This window comes from Peromyscus eremicus, chromosome 1 (assembly GCF_949786415.1).
Source record: "Peromyscus eremicus chromosome 1, PerEre_H2_v1, whole genome shotgun sequence".
Classification (NCBI taxonomy): Eukaryota; Metazoa; Chordata; class Mammalia; order Rodentia; family Cricetidae; genus Peromyscus; species Peromyscus eremicus.
The window spans coordinates 169,289,476-169,316,899 of NC_081416.1; the positions used below are offsets into that span (position 1 = coordinate 169,289,476).

Below are 27,424 nucleotides of genomic sequence, written 5' to 3' on the forward strand. Positions count from 1 at the left end.
CTATACCTACTGAGCCATCTCACCAACCCATTTAGTGGGTTTTGAAACAAGGTCTCATGTAGCTGAGGCTGGCCTTGAACTCATAATCCTGCCTCTACCTCATAAGTATTGGGGCTGTAGGTGTGGCCAGCTCTCTCATATGTTTTGTTCCTTCCTTCCTCCTTCCTTCTTCCTTCCTGAGACTGGACCCCCAATATAGCCTAGGCTGGCCCCAAACACAACAAGATCGCCTTGCTTTCTTCTCTCTCTGTCTCTCTGAGATCGGGTTTCAGTATGTACCTCTAGATCAGGCTGGCCTTGAACTCACAAGAGATCCTTCTGCCTCTGCCTCCCCAGTGCTGGGATTAGAGGTGTGCACTCCCCCGCCCAGGAGCCCAGCCTCCTGAGTGGTGAGAACACTTGGTGAGGCATATACCACCTTACCGTGCTCAAGCTTCCTCTGCAGATGGGGAAACTGAGCTTGGGACAGGGCAAGTGCCTTCCATGGCAAGGTCTGAAAGATTCGGGTGCTTGGAAAGAAACGGCAGCAGCCTGACTTTGTTTACCATTTATTACAAAGTGTGACCGTGGACAGGTGAACGGTACCCACACCCCTGCTCCCGCAGACAGTCTCTGTATTCCGGGAAAGCGGCGTCTTCCTTGGCGTCCACCAGGGGGCACCGGCTCCCGCCTCTCGGACCTGGTTCCTTCAGCGAGGCCGGCCCGCGGTTAACTGAAGCGTCCCAGCATCCTGGACCCCAGGCTCCCAGTTGCCTCTCTCCCCGGGGAGCCCAGGCACCCCCACCTTTGACAGAGCTTGAGAGTTCGTGAGCAGCAGCACAGCGAAGGGGCTTCTGATGAGGGCATAGTGGTGGCCACGATCCCATCGAGGTTGGAGGTCCAAGCCCGTGCCTCCTCATGGCCACCACCACCAGAGAGTCCATGCGTCTCAGCGTGGGCACACTTCCGTCCTGGTATCTTGAGGTACTTTCCTCATGGGGCTCAGTCGGAAGTGGCAGAGAGGATGTCCTTGAGCTCTGTCCTGGGGTACATAGCCTGATTCTTTTTCCGTGGGTTCTGAGAACACAGGAGTGGTAGATAGGTAGTAGGTTAGAAAGCACAGGGCAAGGACGCCAGAGGTGGAGGCTGGCAGAAGCCAGGAAGGGGCTAGAGGTGGGAAAAGAGAAAGGTGCCAAGGCCCAGGAGAGGAGGGTGGAGGTGGACATGGGGACAGAGACCATGCAAAGAAAGGGCTAGGGGAGGGCCTGGGGGTGTGGTCTAGTGGTAGAGCCCCTGCCTAGAATCCCCCAGTGAGGGGCTGGGGGTGAGGCTCAGTGGTAGAGCCCCTGCCTAGAATCCTCTAGTGAGAGGCTTGGGTGTGGCTCAGTGGTAGAGCCCCTGCCTAGAATCCCCCAGTGAGGGGCTGGGGTGTGGCTCAGTGGTAGAGCCCCTGCCTAGAATCCCCCAGTGAGGGGCTGGGGTGTGGCTCAGTGGTAGAGCCCCTGCCTAGAATCCCCCAGTGAGGGGCTGGGGTGTGGCTCAGTGGTAGAGCCCCTGCCTAGAATCCCCCAGTGAGGGGCTGGGGTGTGGCTCAGTGGTAGAGCACCTGCCTAGAATCCCCCAGTGAGGGGCTGGGGTGTGGCTCAGTGGTAGAGCCCCTGCCTAGAATCCCCCAGTGAGGGGCTGGGGGTGTGGCTCAGTGGTAGAGCCCCTGCCTAGAATCCCCCAGTGAGGGACTGGGGGTGTGTCTCAGTGGTAGAGCCCCTACCTAGAATACACAAGATCCTAGGTCCCATCTCTAGTCCCTGAAACCCCCCCCCACACACACACACACACATGGGAGTGAGAAATGAGGCTAACAAGCACAGAAGGAATGAGTTCCTTCTTTGCCAGCTCAGCCCCGAGCTCAAAGCCCTAAGAGACGGCACAGCTTAAGAGAAAGGGTGGCCTTATACATGGGCAACAGCCGCCCTGGGCACTGGCCACGGGGGCCTGCTTCTTCCTCGGGAGTTTTCCTGGCCCAGTCCCTGCCCCCTCACCAGCTATGTGGCTGCCTCCTGGCCGGGTTCCGGTAGCTGCTGTTGCTGCAGGGCAGTGCCGAGCAGCTCCGTCAGGGCATCCAGCTTTCCTGCCAGCCCGTCGATTCTCTTCTCCAGGGTCCGGTGGGAGGTGCTGAGACCCAGCTGCAGGTCGCACAGGATCATATGCATCTAAGTAGGAAGGGGACACTGGGGTGAGGGGGTAGGAGAGCCCCTGTCCGCTCTACAGAGTGGGACAGCAGAGTACCAGCAAGCCCTCTCCGGCCCCTGAGGACTGGTCCTAACCATCAACGACCTCATCTTCTGGGGACTGCTGTGGATATTGTTCTGCATAAATAAAACACTAATTGGCCAGTGGCCAGGCAGGAAGTATAGGCGGGACTAACAGAGAGGAGAATTCTGGGAAGCAGAAGGCTGAGGGAGACACTGCCAGCCGCCGCCATGACTAGCAGCATGTGAAGATGCCGGTAAGCCATGAGCCACATGGCAAGGTATAGATTTATAGAAATGGATTAATTTAAGATATAAGAACAGTTAGCAAGAAGCCTGCCACGGCCATACAGTTTGTAAGCAATATAAGTCTCTGTGTTTACTTGGTTGGGTCTGAGCGGCTGTGGGACTGGGGGGTGACAGAGATTTGTCCTGACTGTGGGCCAGGCAGGAAAACTCCAGCTACAGGGAACCACTAGTTGTTTGGGCAGGTGCTATTGTTAGGCTTAAGAGTCTCTTAAAAAACACAGGGGGCAGGGGTTGAAGAGATGGCTCAGTGGCTAAGGGCACTTGCTGCTCTTGCAGAGGACCTGGGTTCGTTTCCCAGCACCCACATGGCAGCTCACAACTGTCTGTAATTCCAGTTTCAGGGGATCTGATGGCATCCAAAGGCACAAGGTATACACATTCATATACATGCAGGCACAACAATCACACACATAAAATAAAACAAATAAACCTAAGAAAATAAAACTCTAGGGGCAAGCAGGCTTAGGATGTAGCTCAGTTAGTAGAGTTCTTGTCTAGCATGCAGAAAGCTCTGGGTTTGATCCCCAGCACCACCTAAACCCAGCATGGTGATTCACATCTGTAAGCCCAGCATGCAGTAAACGGGCAAGTAGTGATGGGAAGGTCAGGAGTTCAAGGTCATCCTTGGCTACATGACTTATTACATGACTTAGTTTGAGGCCAGCCTGAGAATCTGAAGGCCTGCTTTCAAAACAAACAAACAAAAAACATGCCCCAGGGGGTAGGAACCCTGTTCCAATGGTAACAGCTGAGGGAACAGCATGGAGGCTGCACCAGAAGGCCTGAAATGAAGTATGTGCTCATTCACATTCGTTATTTGTGGAACTGGTGGTGCCTGCCTTCCAGACCCAGACAGCCTCGTTCTGGAGAGGATCCTGGGGGTCCGTGAGTCTTTTTGTTTTTTGGCGGGGAGAGGGCAGAGTCTCATGTAGCCCAAGCTGGAATTAAATTTACTGTGTTCCTGGAGTTAAGAGACAGATGAGAACTGCCACGTGGGAGCTAGGAACCTACCCTGGGCCCTCTGCAAGAACAGTGACCGCTGAGCCATCTCCTCATCCCTAATTACCTTGAATTTCTGATCCTCCTGCCTCTGCCTCCCAAATGCTGGGATTACAGGCATGTACTGCCCTGCCTGGTCTATGGACAGCTGGGGACTAGACCCAGGGCGGCATGCGTGCCAGGCAGGCACTCATCCCCAACTTTGTGAGCTTGCTGTGGAAACTCTCGAATTCTGTGCCCAGGCTTCATCACTACAGACCCACCTCTTCCGGCCACCCTGGCCTCTCTCCGACGTGTTGTGTAGTTTTGGGACCTGTGTCTGGGGCTGTGTTTGCCATGGCCTTAGCGCCAAGGGCGGCTGTTTGAGCAGAGCTGGGCTAATGGCAAAAGGCAAAGACCACTACATAAAGAATGAGCGGGGTGCGCCAGGCCAAAGGGGTACTGTGACGTCACCGTCACCGGTGGAAGCGGAGGGACCTGAGCCTCAGCAGCGCTGGGACCCACTCTGCCCTCGGGCACTCAGTTCACAACAGCATCGGGAACCGGCTGGCTCTAAAACAATGTCATCACTTGTCCTGTCAGCTACTTTTTTTTTTTTTTCCTAAGCTGGGTTTGTCGTCAGTGTTTGAGCTGCTTTGTAAATTTGCCTGGTTTTATTTGTGTAAGTATTGCACCTGGAAGGAAGTTTATATCCGTCCACATGTAAGCAATAAAGATAGTTTGAAACCAAACATTGGCACTCTTTGTGTGCTTTTTTTCTTAAGTCTGAAAGGGGACAGTGTCTTGCATGTGCGTGGGAAGCCTTTTGTCTTCATTCCATAACAGCCCTGGCTGTCCTAGAACTCACGCTGTACACGACTGTCTGTGAACTCAGAGATCCACCTGCCTCTGCCTCCCAGGGCCTCCCGCAGACTTCCCAAGGCCCTCGTACCTTGGAGATATCCACCATGGAATTCACTTGTTCCCGAAGCTTCCGGTGTTTCAGCCGTACCTGGCGGAACCTGTGGGGAGGTGGGCTCAGCTCTAACCCTGGTCCTGGGTTATGTCAGAGTGTAGGGGTGAGGGGAGCAGAGCACAAAGAAGCGAATGTGGGAATCCAGGGCCACCGACACTGTGTCGTGGGCCTGGGCATGCACACAGGAGCCATGCAGAGGGGTGTCAGGGACACAGGGAGACCCTCACGTGTGGATGGCGGCCAGCAACTTGCGCTGATGCCTGCGGGCAGCTCGGGGGTCCTTCCTGCGAGTGTGCTTGTAATACATCCACGCCTCCTGCAGGAGCCGCGCCGCCGACTCCTTCATCTGATGGGGGGACACAGTGTCAGGGGAGAGGGGTCCCTGGGAATCTGGAAGATCTGGCTTAGGAGTGGAGGGGGGGTGGGGTTTTTCCTTTAGGGTCTTGCTGTGTAGACCATGTTGACCTCAATTTCCCTGCCATTTTACTGTCTAATCCTCCTGGGGTTACTGGCATGAACCACCCACCACGCCTAGCTTTAAGGGGAACTGGCTTTAAACAAAACAAAACCAGGTCTATTGTAGCCCAGTTGGCCTTGAACTCACTATGCAGCTGAGGATGACCTTGAACTCCTGATCCTCTTGTGTCCATCCTCTGAATGCTGGGTTTACAGGCCTACACCACCATGCCATTTATATGGTGCTGGGCATTGAACCCCGGGTCTTATGCACCCTAGGCAAGTGATCTGACCACTGCACTACAGCCCCGGTCTGGGTGCCCAGTACCCAGCCTCACCTCTTTGGCATAATGGATGTCCATCATGAAGTTGTGCACATGTTTCTCCGCCTTGTTAAACTCCAGCTTCCGGGCCACCACAGCCACTAGCAGGGCTGTGCAACAGACCCCCTGTGAGGACACCAAGCAAGGCATGTGAGGCTGTGGGACTCTGAGGGTCAGCCACACATATGTCACCAGCTCCCCCCTACCATCTCAGGGCCACAGAGGGCAGGTTCAACCCATGCCACCAGCATCAGACTGGCCTTGAATTCACCACGTAACCAAGAATGACCGTGAACTTCTGACCCTCCTGCCTCCAACTCCAAAGTGCTGGAATTACAGGCACTTACCACTATGCCCAGTTAACACCATACTGAGGGCCTAACCCAGGTCTTCGTGCATGCTGGACAAGCCAGATTCCCAGCTCTGTTTGTTTAGGGGGTGCAGACAGAGTCATTCTATGTAGCCCAGGCTGCCCCCAAACCCGCATCCATCCTCCGGCCTCTGCCTCTCTGGTTCTGGGGTCACAGCACACCCCACTCATCCCCTCCCCACAGCTTGAATGCCTCTTTCCTTAGATGACTAATTGGAAGAGGAGGAGGAGGAGGAGGACTACCTCTTGAGGAAAGAGACATGTCCTCCCAAGTGTCTGTGTAAATGCCACCGGTTGCCACCGGCAAAGCGTCAGAGCGGAGACTGGCAGAGGACCGGACTGCTACTGAGCCAAGAGCTGTGACACACACCTGTAGACCCAGACCCAGGGGTGGGGGTGGAGGGGACAGCGCTGAGGCTGGAGGATCAGCCTCTGTTACATGACAAGTTTGAAGCCATCCTGGGCTACAGGAGCCCTTTGCCTCCCCCCCCAAAAAAAAAAACACACAAAAAAAAGGGCCATCGAGAAGGCTCAGAGGGCAAAAGGCACTTGCCACTAGGCCTGACAATCTGAATTCGAACCCCAGGACTCTCATGGTGGAAGGAGAGAACCCACTCCCCAAAAGTTGTCCTTTGACCTCGACTTGAATGCCCTGACAGGCAAGCCCTCCCAAATAAATCATTAAATACTAGTTTAAAATAGTAGCGTCTAGTTATCTCACCTCACACAGTTTGAGTTTTTCTTTCTGTCGGAAGATGCAGCCCTGAGGGTCCCCGGCCCTTGGGAACATTTTTCTGGCTTTCCCTCTGACCCAAAGTCTCACTACTGTGTGGGTGTCTCACTTGTCTGCCGTACCCTTGGTCACCCATGGAGTCAGGGTTTAGGGACTCAACATGTCCTGGGGCAGCATCAGGGCTAGGAGCTGGTGGCATAGGTCCCCTGTGGGAAGGCCTAGACCAAGGCACTGGAGCTGGGCCCTGAAGGAAAGAGCTGGGTGAGAGGAACTGGGTAGGGGGAGGGTCTGCGGTTGGAAGGAGGGTAACTGTAAGGAGGAAACAGCCTGGGGCTAAGAGCTTCTGCCCTGCCTGGTGGGCTCCGGAGCTAGGGTAGGGGCAGCTAGATGCTCAGGATCCGTTAAAGCAACTGTTCCCCCAACCACTGCTTCCTGGGGTCAGAACAGATGTGGGGATCAGTTACAGCAACCGTCATTACCCACCCCCTCGCGCCCCGCCCGTCAGTCCCCTCCCCCGACTGCGTTTACTAAGTACTTATTTGACACGATGTTCTTCATCATCAACAATCCCACTGGGGAACCCACTTTACAGACAGGGACACTGAGGCCCAGAAACATCATGCAGTGTGCTTGAGCTCCCCAGTTGGCAAGGGACAAAGTGGGGTTTGAATCTGTGAAGCCTGGTCCCTCAAACATACTCTGGATGATGACTCTGTGCCCTCGGGGAGGATGGGAGACTGGATCCCTTGGTCAGGAAGAAAATAGGGCCGGGAAGTTGGGGTTTGGGTCTGAGGAGATGAAACCTAGGTTCTAGGAAGGACTAAAGGGGCAGCAGGTCTCAAGAGAAAAATGGGTCCTTTGTAGTATTCAGCATGCCCAAGGCTGAAGCAGGAGGACTGAGGGTTTGAGGACAGCCTGGAGCACACAGGGAGGTTGAGGCTAGCCTGGGATACTTAGCAGAACCCTAACTTAAAGGAGGAGGAGGATGAAGAGGACAAAATGGGGCTGGATATCTGGGTGTTGAGTAAAGACTGAGGCTGTGTGTGGCGGGGTGGGGGCGGGTAGTCCAGACATCCACACTCCTCAGGGATGTCAGGGAGGGCCCATGTTGGCCCACGGTTTCCTAAGCCATGAGAATAAGCAAGCAGTGACTCACCATGACTCCAGTGCACAGGCAGACGATTTTGCCCCACATGGTGCCAGGTACCACGTCCCCATAGCCGATGGTCAGGAATGTGATAGGGATCAACCACAGTGTGTCTGTGAGGTGTCCCGTGGCATTGACAGCCTGCCTATGGGCAAAGGGAACTTAGTTCTGAGACCCCAGCCTGGGGGTGCTGGTGTGGCTTACCCCCCCGCAACACTCCTCCTCTTCCCTCCCCACTCTTAATCCAAAGAGGCACCTGGACAGAAAGCCAAAAATGCTAGCCTTTTCTCTGCCGTGTGACCTGGCTCAGACGCTCAACCACTCTGGGTTGCAGAGTAGAAATCCAGGTCTGGCTAGCTCTAGAGTGAGCAGTCACGACCCCTCGGGAGGGTTGAACTACCCTTTCACAGGGGTGACTTATGGGACATCCTGTATATCAGATATTTACATTAAGGCACATAACAGTAGCAAAATTACAGTTATGAAATAGCAATAAAAACTATTTTCTGGTTGGGGGTTACCACAACATGAGGAACTCTATTAAAGGGTCACAGAGTTAGAAAAGCTGAGGACCGCTGATCTAGAGCCTGTTTGAGTTCAACTAGGCAACCAGGGCTGTTGACTTAGTGTGTGTGGATGAGGGCTAAGCCTGAAGACCCAGCCTGAAGTTCACTAGCCAGGCTCTATCCAGAGGAAGCCATGCCTTTAACATCCACAAAGGAGGCTACGTGGTCTTCAAGTGATAGAGCAGGATCAAACGATTGACCTCTCTGTTGTTGTTTGTTTTTTGAGACAGGGTTTCTCTGTGTAGCCCTGGCTGTCCTAGGACTTGTTTTGTCGACCAGGCTGGGCTTGAACTCAGAGATCCACTTGCCTCTGCCTCCTGAGTGCCACCACACACAGTTTCTGACTGACTTCTCTTAAAAGAAAAAAAGAAAAGAAAAAAGGCTTATCAGGAGCGTGGCACAGAGGCACACACCTCTAACTCCAGCGTTTAGGAAGCTGAGGTACAACTGGGGCTAGCCTGGGCTCCAAAGGTTTGGCTTTGTTAGGTTGGAAAACCTGCCTTTGCCACAGGCCCTGTTACCAGCTCTCACCCGGTAGGCTGGATTTCTCTGTAAGGGAGACATGGAGGATCTGTGGGGATCCAGTCGCAGCCCTATCTGTTTACAGTTGCTAAGCAACAGCTAGGGACTGCAGGGATTCCTCTGCAAAGTGGTTCCAAATGTGTGCTTTCCAGTCACAGCCAGCCGGCGCTTACTGTACCTGCTAATTTGGAAAAGCTGTTCCCTTTCAACAAGGTGGTTACTTAGGATTGGCCCTGTTACCAGAGTCTTAATCTGGACTCAGTGTGGGAGCCAGAGGGTGGGGTCTCCTAGGGGTAGGGGTGTGTGTGTGTGTGTGTGTGTGTGTGTGTGTGTGTGTGTGTGTGTGTGTGTGTTGTAGGTGGCCCAGAGGATTGGTTGGGAACAACCTATTGCGGGCGTAGGATTTCCCAGCCAAGAAGGATGGAAACTGTGAGTCTGCCCTGCTGATGACGTTGGCTGGCCCGCAGCCTTGCATCCTGCACCACCATGGACCCAGCAGGCCCTGATGTCCCCTCCCTGTGTTCCAGGCCTCTCACCTCTCAGCCACAGAGAGCACCCAAGCTGTGGTGAGCCAGAGGCCGAGCGTGAGGCCCAGCAGCAGGCGACCCGGGTGCGTGTTCATGTAGAGCTTGGCCACGAACCAGTGGCGGAAGCGGACTTGGTTGAGCGCCCCGATGCTGCGGTAGGACGCGTTGAGCAGGACCCCGCTGCGCAAGAGCACTGCGCGAGGCACCAGGTAGAGACGCAGCAGCATGGCCAGGGACAGCAGCGCCTCGCCCTCGCCCAGGAAGCTCGGCCAGGGCTGCGAGTCGGTGACCTCTCCGGCCAGGGCGCAGTGCGGGCTCCGCAGGGGCACCGGGTGCACTCCGCACACCAGCAGCTCCAGCAGGATCTGCGCCACCTGCCGCCGGGTCAGCGCCACCCGCCAGTCCCGGAGCCCGTTGTCGGTCATGAACAACTGCCGGGAAGGGGCAGACAGGAGGAGAGAGAGGGTCAGGTGCAGGGCAGGCGGCGGCACACCCGGCCTGCACCCCGAGATAAGATGTGGGGGACGCCCTGGGCCAGGAAAGTATAGAGATAGCTGCGCGGGGCGTGGGGCTGGGGAGAGGGGGTGGGGGTGGGGGAAGGGCAAGCGGGAATCCAGCAAGCCACCTCTCTACCCTTCTCCATTCTCTCAAACTCTCCTGGCTAGTTAGTTCCTGCTGACTTCTGGAAGGTATAGTCCTTCTACACGAACTGAGTGTCTGCTGTGCGCACTGACAAGTTCTATACACTATGAATTTGTTGTGAATGAGACAGGAACCGTCTACCCTCCAGGGCTTGTTTGTACCCTTGGGGGCTCTCCCACTTACAGCCCTGGAGTAATGTCACTGGGAGGAATAACAGGGCCAGTGGGATGGCTCAGTGAGTAAAGGCACTTGCCACCAAGCCTGACTCCCTGAGTTCCATCCCTAGGACCCACTGCTGTAGAAGGAGAGAAGAGACCCCATAGAGTTGTGCTCTAACTTCTGCATGGACAGTGTGGCACGCACGCATCCACACATAACACACACACACACACACACACACACACACACACACACACACACACATGTAATTTATAGCCAAGGCTGGGTTCAAATTCGTAATCCTCCTGCCTCTGGCTCCCAAGTGCTGGGACTACAGGACAGTGCTGCGTAGCATTTTGGATGCCCGAGGACAGCTCTGTCCCCTGTGCATGTGACTCAATAAATGCTCGTACAGGGTGAGATTCATGTACTAGCACTGTCAATTTACAAATCTGGAAATTGAGGCCCGGGTCTCACCACGGGGCAATGGAACAGTGGGCCCAGAGAATAAATGACTCTGACTTTATTTTTTTCTCAGTGCTGGAGATAAAACTCTTTAGCGTGCTTGACCAGCACTCTACCATGGAACCATGCCCCCAGCCCCTCACTGGGGGATTCTAGGCAGGGGCTCTACCACTGAGCCACACCCCAGACCCTCACGGGAGGATTCTAGGCAGGGGCTCTACCACTGAGCCACGCCCCCAGCCCCTCACTGGGGGATTCTAAGCAAGGGCTCTACCACTGAGCCACACCTCCAGATCTCTGTCCTATATTATTGTGTCCTCACCTATTGCAATCCCAAGTCACCTAACACAACATCCCATATAGTACCAGCCCCTCAAGTCTCCACTTCTGTGCGATTTTTTACCTCTCCAGACTCAGCAACTCTTCCTAGCCATCTTTGAGCTCTGGTCTCACTGAGATGTAATCCCATCCCCATTTCCATTTCCCCAGGTCCTGGTGCCTAACTCCCATATAAAATAGTGACTCTCAGCCATGTACAATAACACCCTGGGAGGTGCTTGGCACCTAAGAGGCACTCGGCTAAAAGTACACATTCTTTGGGCCTGTGTGATGGCTCAGTGAGCCAAGGCCTTTACCTCGAAACCCTATGACCTGAGTTTGAGTCCCAAAACCCACATGGTAGAAGGAGAAAACTGACTCGCATAAATTATGGTCTGACTTCCATATGTGTGCCCCCATAAAAAAAATATAAGTTAAAAATTGTAAGTACACACTAGTATTCTCATTAATAACAGTTGTAGAGAAGTTAGAGATATAACTTAGTGGTAGAGCCCCTGCCTAGAATCCCCCAGTGAGGGGCTGGGGTGTGGCTCAGTGGTAGAGCCCCTGCCTAGAGTCCCCCAGTGAAGGGCTGGGGGTGTGGCTCAGTGGTAGAGCCCCTGCCTAGAATTCCCCAGTGAGGGGCTGGGGGTGTGGCCCAGTGGTAGAGCCCCTGCCTAGAATCCCCCAGTGAGGGGCTGGGGGTGTGGCTCAGTGGTAGAGGCCCTGCCTAGAGTCCCCCAGTGAGGGGCCGGAGTGTGGCTCAGTGGTAGAGCCCCTGCTTAGAATCCACCAGTGAGGAGCTAGGGGTTTGACTCATTTGCCAACATATGTAAGATCCTGACTTCAACCCCCAGCACTAATAATAATAATAATTATTATTATGTAATTATTATAAATATAAAGCAAGGGACCTGGAGCTGGAAGGGCAGTCACTGTCACCATCTCTAAGTGGGCAAGAAGCCAAGGGGCTACAGATAGGGGCATGGATCAGACACCCCAGCAGAATCTGCCTGTCCGTCTGTCTGTGCTTCATTCCATCCCAGTGGGCAAGGGCATAGACACATGCATCTCAGGACAGGAGAAGGAGTGGATACATGGGGAATGAAGCTGAGGGGTAGGACCCCACTCACCTGGACCTCCTTGGCGTGGAAGACCACAATAAGGCAAAGGAGGAAGACAGTGGACAGGGTGATCAAACTCTTAACCAAGAGCAGGTACAGCGCCCACTGTGGGGAGGACAAGAGACAGTGAGCCTGTGTCTCCAGTCCTTCCATCCCCACTCCCGGCTTTCAGAAAGACCACCTTCCCCATTCCTAATGTTCTGGCCCCCAAATCAGTCCCTCCTCACAGGACATCTCAAAACCATTCTTAAGTCCAGTGTGATGGTCAGGCTTTATAATCCTGGCCCTCGGGAGGCTGAGACTAGAGGGTCTCTAGTTTCGGATCTACCTGGGCTTATAGAGCAAAACCCTGCCTCAAGGCAAAGAGCTATGGTCTGCTCCCCAACCAGACAGCGATGTCTCAGATCAGCCCTCTACCCTCCACTCCCCCCCGCCCCCCGGGATGTTTGAAACTTACATTCTTTCTCTTTCCCAATGAAAAGCAGTTCCTCATTTGTGCATACATGTGATGTCTAGAATAAGACATCCAGCCCCCCCAGAGAATGCTCCTTCCCTCCCCAGCAAGCAGGGCTTACCCCCAAACCCCAATTCCAGAAAAGGCTAGGGACCGTCACTCAGCCTCCCAGAGCAGAGTGACGCCCTTCCCTGCTCTCATCTGAGGAATGAATCCCAGAGACCCCCAGCCCCAGCTCCCGGAGGGGCCCCCAATCCTGCTCCTTGAGTCCCCTCTTCCTCTCTACCACACTCCCCTGGCTGTAAGCCCAGGGCAAGCACACGGGCGGCGGGCGGAAGTTCAGGGCCTACATAAACCAGAAGTTTTTTTCTTCCTCTCTTTGTGTGGCAAATGCCTTGGAAGGATCTAAATCCAGGGAGGAAGGGTTAGAGAGCTGGGGAGGAGAACTGCTGAGGTCCCTAGGATGGGTGATGCCCACGGGAGAGACCTCCCTAGCGCAAGGCTTGCCTGGTTCCTTCCTTGACCCTGCACCTGTTTCTCCCCAGCCCTGTACCACCTTCCCTGGCTGGGCCTGGGCCAGCACCCCGCCTCTGAGCAGGGGAAGAGGGCCAGTTTCCTGCCCCTGGGAGCCTCCCCCCACCTCTGCCTGAACAATGGTACTGTTGTCCCCAGCCCTCCCCTCCCCCTCCATCCTTGCCAGGCTCCCCGTTCCGATTTTCAGTCTGTCTGCACCCCTGTCCCATCAGACACCAGTCACGTCCCCACAGTACGATTCGTTTCTCCGATGCCCCACCTGGACCAGGGTCTCTTACTTCCCCCTCTCTGAGTATTCAACGTTTTGTCTTGTTTTGTGGCAGGGTCTCATGGAGCCCTGCTGGTTGGTGTTGCACTCACTGTCTAGCTTAGGGTGACTTCAAACTCCTGGTCCTTCTGCCTCTACACCTCCCAAGTGCAGAACCCTGCCTCAAGGCAAACATATCATCTACTCCCCAACCTGTCAGCCACGTCTAAGATCAATTCCCCTACCCTCCACTCCCCCCGCCTCCCGCCTGGGGAGGGGAGTGTCTTGAAACTCATATTCTTTCCCTTTCCCTATGAAAAGTAGTTCCTCCTTTGTGTAGACATGTGATGTCTAGAAAAAGATCTGGCCCCCAGGCAATGCATCGTCCCACCCAATTTGCCCAGGGATGGGGATCAAACCCAGGGCTTTGTGCATGCTAAGCAAGTACTTTACTGACTGAGCTACAGCCCAGCCCTGCGGTGGTGGGGTTTCTCTGTTTATAGGGCATTCCTCTCTCTCTCTCTCTCTCTCTCTCTCTCTCTCTCTCTCTCTCTCTCTCTCTCTCTCTCTTTCCAGACAGGGTCTCACTATGTAGCACTATGTAGCTCTGGCTGTCTCGGAACTCACTGTGGAGACCAGGCTGGCCTCGAACTCATCCAAAGAGCCGTCTGTCTCTTTCTTCCCTAAGTCTCGGCACCTGGCCCTCCTCCTGAGGAGCAGGTGTCTTCATTCTGTCAAAATAAGTTTGTTAGCTTGAGATGGAATTGGGAAGGGAGGGGACATGACTGTCACCAAGGCAGCCATTGGAAGGGATCATAGGGTGAGGATGTGGCGCATCTGGTAGAGGGTTTGCCTAGCATGGGCAAAGCCTTGGGTTCAACCCTCATCTGTGTGTGAACCGAGTGTGGTGGCACATGCCTGTGATCCCTGCACTTGGGGAAGTGGAGGCACGAGGCTCAGCAGTACAGGGCCATCCTCAGCTACGTAACCGGTTCAAGGCCAGCCTGAGCTACCAGAGGCCTTATCTCAACCAAGCAAAGGTTAGAAGAACTGGAAGGACGCCAATAGCCATGTATTTAAACAGATGGGGAAACTGAGGCTCAGAGAGCTGCACCAGTTCCCTCGAAGTATCACGGTTGGTGGAAAGGGCCTGGGCAGGTGATAAAGTGAAAGAAGAGAGAGAGATGTGAAGGGTGTGGGCAGGTCTCAGGGAAGGAAGGACCCCAGTTTCTTCCCATCTTGCCGGGACTCCCAGATCCCCACCTTCCCTGCTGGGCGCGGTGCTGGAGCGTGGGAGCGCCGGGCAGGCCCCAGCCACGTTTCCTGTTGGCATGGCTCTCAGTGGCCCCACCCCCTCGAAGTGGCTGCCCTCTCCTTGGCCACTTGGCTGAAGGAAGCTGGCCTGCCCTGACCCTCCATGTGGCTGCCAGTCACTTCACAGCCGCTGCTACCCCCCACCCCCCAATCCTCAAATACAGGCTGAGCACCGAGACCGGAGGATCTCTCAATGAACTTCCCATCTGCTTTCCCACCAGCAGACCACATCCACAGCCCCAACTTTCCTATTGAACAAGTATGTTTCCCCCTCAAGCCACAGACCCAACCCTTGCCCTCCATCTCTCGTGCTGCAAGCCTAACCAAAGCCAGATTATCCCAAGGGCTTGCTGAGACCTGTTCCAGCCCCACCTGTACTCCCTGGTCCTCCAAAGATTGATTGACAGCTCTCTCCAAAGTGTTCTCCTCATCCCCCGTGTTGTTTAAGTTCTCTGGGTGTTTTGGTTTTAATTTTTGACTTTTTTTAAGATAAGGTCTCATGTAGTCCAGGCTGGCCTCCAACTCAGTACGTAGCCCAGGCTGGCTTTAACCTTCTGATCCTCTTGCCTTCAGGTCCCCAGTGCTCGGATCACAGGTGTGCCACCCCGATGCCTGGCGAGACTCTCCCAGCCTCCTGCCTCCTCTTGAGTCTGAACCCCCAGCCTCCTCTTCCCCAGAGACTAGGAGTTCAAGCCGCTGGAAACCACTGTCTGGCAACTGAATGACAGGTGCATTCTGGGGGAAATCGAGCTTCTGTGTAGTGGGGGGTGGGGATTCCACTTTCCACCTTCTTTGTCGGCTACTGCCTGGTGGCACTGGGTGTTAAAGGCTAGATAAGGAGCAAGGAGCCACCGCCTAAAGACGGCTTCTTCTTCCCTCCCTCCCTTCCCCAGAGCTGGGCTATCAGGGGTCAGCCTTGCATGGACCTCAACAAGGCCTGGACCGCCGCCCCCCTCAAAGATTGACAGTGGCAGCCATCTCCCTTCCTGCAGGGTGGGCTGGGGGAAGGAATAGGATGGATCGCACTAGCTCAGGTCTCAGGGGTCCAGACCCTCTTTCTCCCTCAGACCCGGGACTGCAAGACCCCAGTCCTCCTCCCTCAGACCCAGGACTGCAAGACCCCAGCCCTCCTCCCTCAGACCCAGGACTGCAAGACCCCAGCCCTCCTCCCTCAGACCCAGGACTGCAAGACCCCAGCCCTCCTCCCTCAGATCAAGGAGTCCAAACCCTAGCTTCCTCCTCTCTCTGAACCAGCGAGTCCAGACCCCTCCTCTCTCAGACCTTAAGAAGTATAAGACTTGAGACCCACCCACCCAACCTCCTTTAGACCCAGGACTGTAAGACCAGCCCTCTTTTCTCACACCCAGAGGTATAAGACCCTAGCTCTCCTCCCTCACACCCAGGGGTCCCTGCCCGCTTCCCTGCCCTGCGGAAGGGCTTCACTCACCTTGCAACCCAGGAACCACAACATCTCGGCGTGGAGCACCATGAGTCCGATGCCAGTTCCCGCCAGCACCAGTGCCCAGCCGGCTACCCTCTTCTCCTGCTCCAGCAGGCGTTTTCTCCGTCGCAGGGCCCCCAGGCCAGTCACCAGCTCCCCGCCCATGGCCCCTGAGGTCTTGGGGCTCAGCCAGCTTCCTGCCCAGGGTCCCCCACCTCTCAGTACACAAATGGCAGCCAGCTTGGCTTCCAGGCCGGAGGTCCGTTCGGCTCACTCTGGGACTTTCGCTGGAAGGCACAGCCTAGCCCTGTGCCCTCTGGGGAGTGGTAACTGCAACAGGGCAGGGCGGGGAGGGGCGGGGAGGTCCGTGGGTAAGGGGAGGCTGCCCATCCCATCCCCTTCTGAGACTAAGGAGGAGCTGGGGTGTGTCTTGTGGCCCCAGGCAAGGAAGAAGAGTCCATCCACGTGGGCAAAGACACACTCTGACACACAATAGGTTGTGACTCTGCAACCGTTTGCACTCCGTGGTACACACCTACAAACCACCACACCCAGACACCACAGAGCACCCCATGACAGACCGGAGATGGAGCCCAACACACCAGGACACACCACACAACCTCCACAGAAGTGACTCACAACTCCCGAAAGTTCAGAAACCCACAGCCACACCCAGACACCACACACACATGGTGTGACACACGCCAGCACTTAGCGGGGCAGCAGCATCCCCGTGGCACACAGGGCCACCCAAAGGCTGTAGGCATATAGTCACACACACACACACACCACTCAAAATGGGGTTGGGGGAGGGGCTGGAAAGACCACGCAGCAGTTAAGAGTGCGTGCAATTCTAAAAAGACAAACTTCTGTTCCCAGTACCTACCTGGCAGCTTGTGACCATTTGTAACTTTAACTCCAGGGGATCTGACACCCCTTTTCTGGCTTCTGTGGGCACCCACACACATGTGGCATTCATTCACATAAATATGCATGCACGCGTAGAAATAAAAAAAAAAAAAAAACCTTAAATAAAAATTTAAAATGGAACCCCGGATGCATGCCGCCAGCAGAGAGCTCATCTGACATGCAGAAGTTCTGAGTTTCAGTCCCCAGCATGGCACAAAGTGGGTTGGTGCATGCCTGCACCTTGGCATTAGGGAGCTGGAAGCAGGGGGATCAGCAGTTCTAGGTTCTCCTCAGCCATGAGTTCAAGATCAGCCTGAGCTACATGAGACCCTGTCTCCAAACCAAATAAAACCCCACAGTATCTTATGATACAAAGCCACACAAAATGTGTACCAAAAGCTACACACCACACAGTGGGTACGGACACAGCAATTCGTAAAAGGCACCGGGCACAACATACAATGTCAACAGATACCCGTGGGATGCAGATGTGACACACACACAGGGTTATACCCAGTATGTGCAAAGACCAAGGGTGGCAGACGCTGTCACCCAGTGCCTAGAGAACTGGAAACACACAGCGACACACGTCCTTGTGTGTGGGACTCAAACACACACTCCTGACTGTGACTTCCAACACTGATGCTCCTGACACTCAGCATGCCCCAACACCCCACATGATTCACACCTACAGTCAGAGAACAGTCCAAATGGAAGTATGAAAGCAGCTTCTACCCAAAGATGGACATTCTAGAACATTCTAGCCACACAAGACATAGCCCAGGATGATAGTCTTTGGAGCAGGTGGGCCCGGATTTGGACCCACATGAATGCCAACATCCAGATTAGCATGTCATTGACCCAAAGTCACACACAATACCTGTACACATTATACTCCAACATGTGTGGCAACACATACACACACACACACACACACACACACACACTGTAAACAAACAGAAGGTGCACAACAATTGAGGAAGACACCTGGCATCAACCTCTGATCTCCAGACACCTACACATGACACTCATTCACACACACACACTTATACTCACATATTCATTCACACAGACACCCTGCACATGCCACTCCACAACACATTCACACACACTCATTCACACACACTCACACTCATTCACACATACAGACACACAGACATGCACACCCAGCATACTCCACTACAACACAGAACACACACACATGCTCACACACTCACACACTCTCACTCACACACGGACACACACCCACACACCCTACACACTCCACTCCAACACAGAATACACACACACATCCTCACACACTCTCACTCACACACAGACATGCACACACTGCACACTCTGTTCCAACACAGAACACACACACACACACACACACACACACACAAGACAAAGCAAAGGCTCACGGTGAATGTGACACTGGGAATGGGATGTTGTGTTGGACACAGAGATCCAAATAGGGGCACACAGTGAAGAACACAGACACACCATGTCCCGGGACCTTAAATGCTCCCATGCATGGCAGCACAGAGAACACACAAGGACACCAAGGCAGGGCACAAAAGGATCTTGTAACACGGTGGCTCACCTCCCGGTCCCTACTCCTAGAGAAATGTTCAGACACAACTCCTTGCCTCCCCGTGTCCTGTGGCATTCAGGACTATGGACCCGCCAGCCACAGGGAAATGAGATACCCACGGATAGACATGTCTGGCACCACACCAGTGCAGCCCACACAGACACACCCAGAGACTCCCAACCACACACACACACACACACACACACACACACACACACACTCAGATACACCCAGTGACAAAAACACACCCCATGGGGGTGCTCCACCCCACGGCACACATGATGACCCCACTCAGTGACACATGGCTGGAGAAGGATGGAGACACACCCAGGCACACCCGGATACCACACGTGTGTCTACTCGGAGAAGATGCTGCAGCCGGGCACTCCTCATGCCTCAACCCAGACATCCCTGTCTGCTTGCTGCCTGGAGCCTGGAGCCATGTCTCTGCTTCCTCCTCCCCAGGAACATCTCCGGGCCCTGCATACATCTCCCTTCTCAGTGTCTCCCCTCACTCTAAGCCTTCACGTTTTTCATTTTTTAGTGTTGGGAATGGAATTCAGGATATTATGTGTGCTAGGCAGGTGCTCACCCCTGGGCCATACTGGGGCCCCTCACTGGGGGATTCTAGGCAGGGGGTCTACCACTGATCCACACCCCCCAGGCCCTCACTAGGGGATTCTAGGCAGGGGCTCTACCACTGAGCCACACCCCCAGCCCCTCACTGGGGGATTCTAGGCAGGGGCTCTACCACTGAGCCATACCCCAGCCCCTCACTGGGGGACTCTAGGCAGGGGCTCTACCACTGAGCCATACCCCAGCCCCTCACTGGGGGATTCTAGGCAGGGGCTCTACCACTGAGCCATACCCCAGCCCCTCACTGGGGGATTCTAGGCGGGGGCTCTACCACTGAGCCATCCCCAGCCTGCCTTTATACCCTCCTCTTTCTAGTCTCTGTGTTCCTCTCCCATGGCTCCCCTATCAGCCCTGCTTTGCTGTTTCCTTCTCTCGCTTTTTGCTTCCATCCTCCGGCGGTCACCATCTTCGTTGCCTTGGCTCTCTTCAGCCTCGTTCTCGGTCTCTGAGCGCCATGCTCCATCTTTCTGTCTCATTCTCTCCCTGTCTCTGAAGCTCTTTCCTGTCCCCCCACCCCTCTCAGTCCGCATCACCGGCATAACTGTGGACAGCAGGTCACTTCCATTTCCATCTCAGCCCCACAGAGGAGCTGATAGTCATGGACAGGGACTGGGGCCACCAAGGAGTCAAAAGCCAAGAGCAGCTCAAGCTGCCCCAACTGCACAGCTTCTGGGCCCCAGTTCAGGGACTTCTGAGAAATGTACACAGAGAGACAGACATGGAGGGAGGGAGGGAGGGAGGGAGTTAGGAAGGCAGACAGAAGGACAGAGGTTGAGGAATCACAGAGGATCCAGGAGTCAGGTGTGCTATCAAACATCTGTAATTTCAGAAATCTTGGCACCTGAGGCATGGTGATGAAGAGGTTGAGCCTAATCTGGGATGTATGGTGACATCCTGTCTCAAAAAACAAAACAAAACAAAACAAAACAAAACAAAACAAAACAAAAACCCAAAGACAAAATGCAAAAAAGAAACTAAACCACAACAGAGGTTTTGGAGGCAAACTGAAAACAGGGCTGGGGGGTGTGGCTCAGTGGTAGAGCCCTTGCCTAGAATCCCCCACTGAGGGGCTGAAGGTGTGGCTCAGTGGTAGAGCCCCTGCCTAGAATCCCCCAGTGAGGGGCTAGGGTGTGGATCAGTGGTAGAGCCCTTGCCTAGAATCCCCCAGTGAGGGGCTGGGGGTGTGGCTCAGTGGTAGAGCCCCTGCCTAGAATCTCCCAGTGAGGGGCTGGAGTGTGGCTCAGTGGTAGAGCCCTTGCCTAGAATCCCCCAGTAAGGGGCTGGGGGTGTGGCTCAGTGGTAGAGCACCTGCCTAGAATCCCCCAGTGAGGGGCTGGGGTGTGGATCAGTGGCAGAGTCCCTGCCTAGAGTCCCCCAGTAAGGGGCTGGGGGTGTGGTTCTGTAGGAGAGCACTATCCTAAGGCCCTGGATCCTATCTTTAGCACAACAAAAACAAAACACAAGAAAATTAAAGAGATAGAGAAGACCCACAGAAGTGAAGAAAAAGCCAAATCTGAAATCCAGACATGGACATTAGACAGAAATTTTGTCTCCAAATATACTGAAAATAAAGAGATACCTGGGAAGGCTGGATGTGGGAGATGCCCCAGTGGGCAGCATTGACTGCCGGTCATAGAGACGGACACCAAACTCTATCTTGAAGCTATGAGTAGTTGAAACAGCCTTCATTTTCTGGCTCTCTCTAGCCCTGGGAGGGCCTGAGCTGAGAGGTGGGAGTGACTCAGGGCCCCAGGCTTCCTGTGACTCAGCCTTGGGCTCAATCTGAGACACCGAAGGGGACGTAGCAGGAGACGGGGGTCTTTGGGGGAAAGAATGAGACAGGATTGCGGTACGTAAGGGAAGGGTGCAGCGCACTGGCCCTAGACCCTAAATCCAAGAGAGGAGGCTGGGGCCTGGGGTCTAAGCGGGGGTCTAAGCGGGGGAGGCCTGGGGCCTGGTTCCCTGGGGGGTGGGCTCTGGGTTCAAGGCGGGAAGGGGGCTGGACCCCACAGTGCTATCCAGGAAGACTGGAAGAGCTGATTCAAAGTTTCCAGGACATTTCCCTGGCCTTTCCCCAGATGCTCCCCCTTTGCCCCATCCTCCTCTCCGGGCCTGGAAGAGAACCAGGAGCCTCAGGGCCCAGCCGGAAGGGGCCAAGGACAAAGGGTTGTTTAACTGGCTGGTGCTGGAGGGAAGTAGAGAAGAGGGTGTCTCAGGCGGAAAGGTCACTTGATGCCCGGGGCATGTGCTGGGACTGGCAAGCTGAGCCCCAGAGAAGATATCCTGAAAGTCGCGGCCAGTGGCAGCGCATCGCACAAAGCCGGCTCTGAGACTTGGCTTATGGAGGCTTCAGGGTTTGGAAGACTCCCACCTGGTGGTGATTTTAGGAACTGCAGGCGCTCTGCAGCTTTGTAACAAAACTTTCTTGTCTATTGAGCACCTACTGAATGCCTGATATTGTTCTAAGAACAAGGGGTACTGCATCAGACAAAACAGACAGTCCCGCCCTGGAGGCACTTTCAGCCGTGCGAGAGAGCGCTCAGGATTCCATCCATCTCGGTGTCTGATGTTTTTACCAGTCCCAAGTTTCCCTTTCTCTTTGGACTTCTGTCTCCCTCTTAGTGCCTGAGAGAGCACGTGTTTGGCATTCCTACATTGCAGCTTTCGACTCGGTCCCTTCCTTTTTTTCCTTTCCTGTCCTCCTTCCCCTGCTAGTTTACAAAAAGTCCGTAGGTTTTCTTTATTTTCAACATACGTTGATTGATTGACTGATTGATTGACTGGGGTATGTGTGTGCACAGGCATGTGCACATTCCACATTACCTGTGTGGAGGTCAGAGGACAGCTCTCCTGAGTGATGAGGAATCGGATCTCTCCTTCTACTGTGTGGGTCAAACTCAGCAAGTTCCTTTACCCTTGGAGCGATCTCATTAGCTTTCTGTGTTAGGATTTAAAATCTATCTATCTATCTATCTATCTATCTGTCTGTCTGTCTGTCTATCTATCTATCTATTTATCTATTTTTTTTTCTTTTGGAGACAAGGTCTCTACATATCCTAGGCTGTCCTCAAACTCACTGTGTAGACCAGGCTGGCCTTGAACTCACAGAGATCTGTCTGCCTCTACCTCCTGAGTGCTGGGATTAAAGGGGTGCACCACCTGGCTCAGTAAATACTCTTAACCAATGATTCATCTCTTCAGCCCCTTTCTAATGTTTTGGAAATAAGTTCTCATGTAGCACAGGGTGGCCTTGAACTCATGTAGCCAAGGATAGTCCTGAATTCCTGACCCTCCTGCCTCCAAAGATCACATAGATTATAGGCATGCATTATCATATCCCACTCTTCTTTCATGCGTGTTTGAGCCGCGGCTTTCCTATGCGTTTCTTAAAGTTATTTTATAATCCTTCTGTCTCAGGCTTACATTTGCTGCAATACCTGGTGTGCACTGCCATATCTGTCTCCTCTACAGACATATGCCATCACATCTGACTACACACACACACACACACACACACACACACACACACACACACAGAGAGAGAGAGAGAGAGAGAGAGAGAGAGAGAGAGTCACTATGCAGCCCTGACTGTTTCAAACTCACAGAGATATGCTTGCCTCCATCTCCCAAATGCTGGGGTTAAAGGCATGCACCACCGTGCCAAGCCCCTGGCTCTGATCTTGGTATACCATCAGCTTTACCTCTGCAAGGAATTTTTCACACAAGCAGCATGGTTCGGAGGCAGCTCTGAGTACAGCATAGCCTCCATCCCTAACAGAACGCCCCGAGGAGCCCTGTGGAGTGGTCTGGCCCTTATGTCACAGGGTGGCTGGGACAGAAGAAGAAGTCGGATATCTGGAGCCCCCAGCCAGTATCACTGTCCACAGTCGGGGCTTCCCTGGTCTCCCTGGCTGTACCAGCGTGCAGCCAAGATATGACATGGTTCTCCTCTTTGTATTTGACTTGCTTTAATGGACAGGATGTGGTGTGAGTAGCCTGGAGCATGCTAAGAGCACAGGGAACTTCTGTTTCTGTCCTCCTAGATCTCAAAGCCATCATGCTGCCAGGAAGTTTAAGCTCACCCCACGGAGAGAGACGTTGGAGGAGAGTCCAGATATTGTAAGCAAAAGATTCAGAATGGCAGAATACAGCTGCTTATGTGACCCCAGGGGAGAGCAGCAGAGGGGTCCGGACCACAGCCAGAACCACAGGAGCTGTTTGATCTCAGATGCTACATTTTGGAGTGGTTTGCTACCTAATAGGGTTGGTGCGTGAAATGTGCAGGCTTCGGTGTTTGAACACATGGTCCCCCAACTGGCAGTGCTATTCTGGGTGGCTGCAGCCAACCTTTGGGACTGTGAACTAGCTGGCTGGAGTGGGTCACTGGTGGGCTCTGAAGGGCAATATCTGATATCCACTTATGGTGTCAGGAGGAGCACTCTGCTTTCTGATCCATCAAGGTATATCAAGCAGCCTCCATGCCCTACCCACCATGATGGGACTGTTCTCACCAAAACTGTAAGCCAAAATAAGTCCCTCCTCCCTAATGTTGCTTCTGTCAGGAAGTGGCCCAGAGATGAGACACATTATAATAGCAATAAGCAGTTGTGCTTTTCTGTTCATCTACATACATTTGAAGCCTTCTACTACCAAAATAATTTTATATATAAAACTATAATGAACATTTCACCCTATAAATTGTAGTTAATTAAAAAAAAAAACTTTGCACAGATGCCAGGCAGTGGTGGCACAAGCCTTTAATCCCAGTACTTGGGAGCAGAGGCAGGTGGATCTCTCTGAGTTTGAGGCCAGCCTGGTCTACAGAGTGAGTTCCAGAACAACCAAGGAGTACCCAGAGAAACCCTGTCTTTGAAAAACAAAAACAAACAGAAAATAAATAAAAGATCTTCAAAAACTGAGTGTATATGTGTATGTTTGTGTGGGAGTATGTGCACATGGGTGTAGGCACCAGCAGAGGCCAGAAGAGGGCACCAGGTCACCTGGAACTGGAGTTATAGGCAGTTGGAAGCTACTGCATGTAGGTGCAGGGAATCAAACTCTGGTCCTTCGCAAGAGCAGTATGAGCTCTTAGCCATTTCTCCAGCCCCAGCCAATACAATTTCGCCTTAGTCTTTCTTGATCAACTTCTGCCTTCTTTTACACTTTCCTGTCCTTTCCTATCTCTGTCTCTGTGTTTTGACTCCTGTCAAAATTCCTCTCTCCACTGACAGTCCTTGGCTTCTCTTTGCTGGTCTACAAACAACACCAAAGGCCTCAGGTTCTTGACATTTGTCTGTCCTCTTGAACTGGACCAGTCTCCCCCAATCTCATCTAGGATGTTGTGCAAGCTAGGCAAACAGTCTGCCACTAAGCTACACACAGTAACCTACCTAACTTGGTAAGATCTCAACACCTCTTCAAACATAGCCTCAAGGCCAACTTGCAGACACCAGGTCTGTCCTCCCACCTCGTGAGCCCTTGGGATCACACTCAGGTCTTCTTGGAGCGTTCGCCTTTACCCTCTGACTGGCCCGTGGTGGCCCGTTTCCATGGTAACCTTTGGATGCATCTGTGAGGACGTTTCTAGAGAGGACACACTGAAAAGGGTACAGACCCACCCTGAGTGTGGGGCAGTGCTGTCTCCTGCTCTGGGATCCTGAAATGAACAAGTTGAGGGAAGGGGGAGCCAGGAGAGTGCCAGCATTTACCTCTCTCTCTCTCTCTCTCTCTCTCTCTCTCTCTCTCTCTCTCTCTCTCTGCTGTTGACTTGCCAAGAAGTGAAACAAGCAGCTTCCATGCCCCTACCATGCTTTCCTCCTCCATGACAGCCTGTGCCATTACAACCTGTGAGGCACAACTGGTCTTCCCTCCCCCTAAGGTGCCCTCTGTCAAGGGTTCCATCACAAGGAAACAGGACATGGTACCAATGCAGCACCCACTCTGGTCATCTGCCTCTCAGACTAGTGCCTTATCATTGCCAGGGTGCCAATGCTATATAGTAAAAGGATCTTACCTCCCTGTTTATTATCTATTTTTATTTTATGTGTATGGGTGTTTTGCCTACATGTGTATCTGTATGCCATGAGTGTGCCTGGTGTCCATGAGGTCAGAGGAGGGCACCAGATCCCCATGGAACTGGAGTTATAGATGGTCGTAAGCTGTTATGTGGGTGATGGGAATTGAACTCCCATCCTCTGGAAGAACAGCCAGTGCCATTAACCACTGAACCATCTCTCCAGCCTCCATGAACTTTTTTTCTTATTTGTCTAATTGTTTTGAATACAAGTCTTGCTATCCAAATGGTACAAAATAATGTCTGGTACACTGGAAAAATGCTCAATATATATATATTTTGAAATAGTGTTTCATGTGTCCCAGGCTGGCTTTGAACTCACTATGTAGCCAAGAATGACCTTGAACTTTTGATCCTTTGCCCCCACATTCTGAGTGCTAAGATTGCAGACATGCACCATCACACCCACTGTATGTGCTGCTGGGGATGGGGGTCCATCTTTACCAACTGAGCCAATGCTTCAGCCCTCCACGGATGCTCGGCAAAGGAATGTTCTTTCTCTGTAATACCGACCGGCTCTCCTCATGCTCTAGCTGGCTCCACACCATCCTGCGGGGACGGGGGAGGAGAATGCCATTTTTCCATTTCCCTGGTGTTTGCCCCGACCCCTCAATCAGATCAGTTGCTGTCTGTGGTCCTGATGTGGAGTCTCTGTCCTTGGTGCTGACTCTGGGACTTAATTTTGTGACACCAGGGAGGGTGGAACATCTTGGGGAGGGGCAAGGTCCTGTGTTAGATACAAACATTGAATCACTTGTGTCTCTGAGGGAAGACAGACATATGAGTGTGAAGGAGAGGGCTTCACAGGCCCCTGTGATCACCAGAGGGTCCACTGTGTATGTTACCTGTCTACGTACACAAGCAATCGTGTGTGTGTATGTGTGTGTGTGTGTGTGTGTGTGTGTGTGTGTGTGTGGTGTGTGTGTGTGTGTGTGTGTTGTGTGTGTGTGTGTGCCTGTGTGCATGTGTGTGTGTGTATCTACCCTGCTCCTCCTCGGCATCCAGAAGGGCTTTGTGCCACCCTGCCCCAGGACATCGAGACCCATGGCAAAGAAAACACTTTACCAACTGAGCTATTGCTCTGGCCCTAATTAATTCATTTTAAAGATATGTAGCCTGGAGTGGGTGAGATATTTCTGCAGGTAAAGGCACTCGCCACCAAGTCTGGTGACCTGTGTTCAACCGGGACTCACATATTGGAATGAGGCAGCCAACTAACCACACATTGTCCTCACCTCCACCTTCGACCACGGCATGCATGTGTGCCTCCACCCTATGAAATAAATAGATGAATGTAAGTAAAATTTAAAAGAAAATAGGTAGGTTGCAGCGTTGGTTTTTTTTTTTAACTCTTTGGGGGTCCACCACCCAGCTCCCAAATAAGTTTACAGAAACTTATTCTTACTTATGAATGCCCAGCCTTAGCTTGGCTTGTTTCTAGCCAGCTTTTCTAACTTAACTTATCCCGTTTCTCTTTAACTGTATTTTTGCCTCTTGGTTTTTAATCTTTCTTTATTCTATATATCTTTCTTTCCTTCTTATTCTGTGGCTGGCTGGGTAGCAGGGTGGCTGGCCTCTGGCATCCTCCTCTCCTTCTCTGTTTTTCATTCCTCCCCACCTTCACTCTAAAGCCTAGATTTCTCCTCTTATTTATTCTCTCTGCCTGCCAGCCCCACCTATCCTTTCTCCTGCCTTGCTATTGGCCATTCAGTTCTTTATTAGACCAATCAGGTGTTTTAGATGGGCAAAGTAACACAGCTTTATAGAGTTCAACAAATGCAACATAAAAGAATACAACATATCTTTGCATCATTAAACAAATGTTCCACAGCATAAATGAATGCAACACATCTTGAACTAATATTCTACAATAGTAGGTCGCTTAGGCTAGCCTCAAACTCATGATACTCCCTTTCTGAGACATCGTCTTGTCGTGTAGCCTAGGCTTGCTTTAAGCTCATGGGTGATCTTGCCTCAGCCTTTGAGGTTACAGGTGTCCACCACCACAGTAGGCTCTGACATCATTAACGTAGCTATTATTTAAGATTTATTTTTTTAGTGTGTCCTTGTGATTGTAGTACCTATAGCAGCCATAAGAGGGCCTCAGATCCCCTGGAGGTGGAGTTACACTCTGTTGCAAGCTGATGTGGGTGCTGGGAACCAAACTTAGGTCCTATGAGACAGCAGCAAGCACTCTCAATTGCTGAGCCATCTCTCCAGGCCCTATTAATATTTTGACAATATTATTATTATTTAACCCAGGGCCTTACGCTTGCTAGGCAAGTGCTCTACCACTGAGCTAAATCCCCAACCCGACAATACTATTTTTAATGACTCGTGTCGCATGTGCAGAAAACACACAGCGTGTAGAGATTCACACTCAGGAGGAGCTAGAGG

General features: G+C 53.0%; 1 protein-coding gene across 1 annotated transcript; it reads right to left on the minus strand.

The window, feature by feature from the left end:
- Positions 1-913: 913 nt before the first annotated feature.
- Positions 914-16,135, minus strand: Kcnn4 (potassium calcium-activated channel subfamily N member 4). The gene is made up of 9 exons (XM_059253532.1): positions 15,840-16,135; positions 11,853-11,948; positions 9,145-9,566; positions 7,530-7,665; positions 5,286-5,396; positions 4,719-4,837; positions 4,468-4,537; positions 2,019-2,189; positions 914-1,056 (listed from the first exon to the last, which is right to left on the minus strand). The coding sequence occupies exons 1-8, from the start codon at positions 15,996-15,998 to the stop codon at positions 2,022-2,024; spliced, it is 1,281 nt and encodes a 426-aa protein (XP_059109515.1). The 5' UTR covers positions 15,999-16,135; the 3' UTR covers positions 914-1,056; positions 2,019-2,021.
- Between the last annotated feature and the right edge of the window lie 11,289 nt (positions 16,136-27,424).

Excerpts from the sequence above, each read along its gene's own strand:
- Kcnn4 (XM_059253532.1), bottom strand. The coding sequence starts at position 15,998 with ATGGGCGGGGAGCTGGTGACTGGCCTGGGGGCCCTGCGACGGAGAAAA. Across the intron at positions 5,397-7,529 it reads GCCTGTGCACTGGAGTCATG|GGGGTCTGTTGCACAGCCCT; the intron begins GTGAGTCACTGC and ends GTGTCCTCACAG. Across the intron at positions 4,538-4,718 it reads TTGCTGGCCGCCATCCACAC|GTTCCGCCAGGTACGGCTGA; the intron begins GTGAGGGTCTCC and ends ACCTCCCCACAG.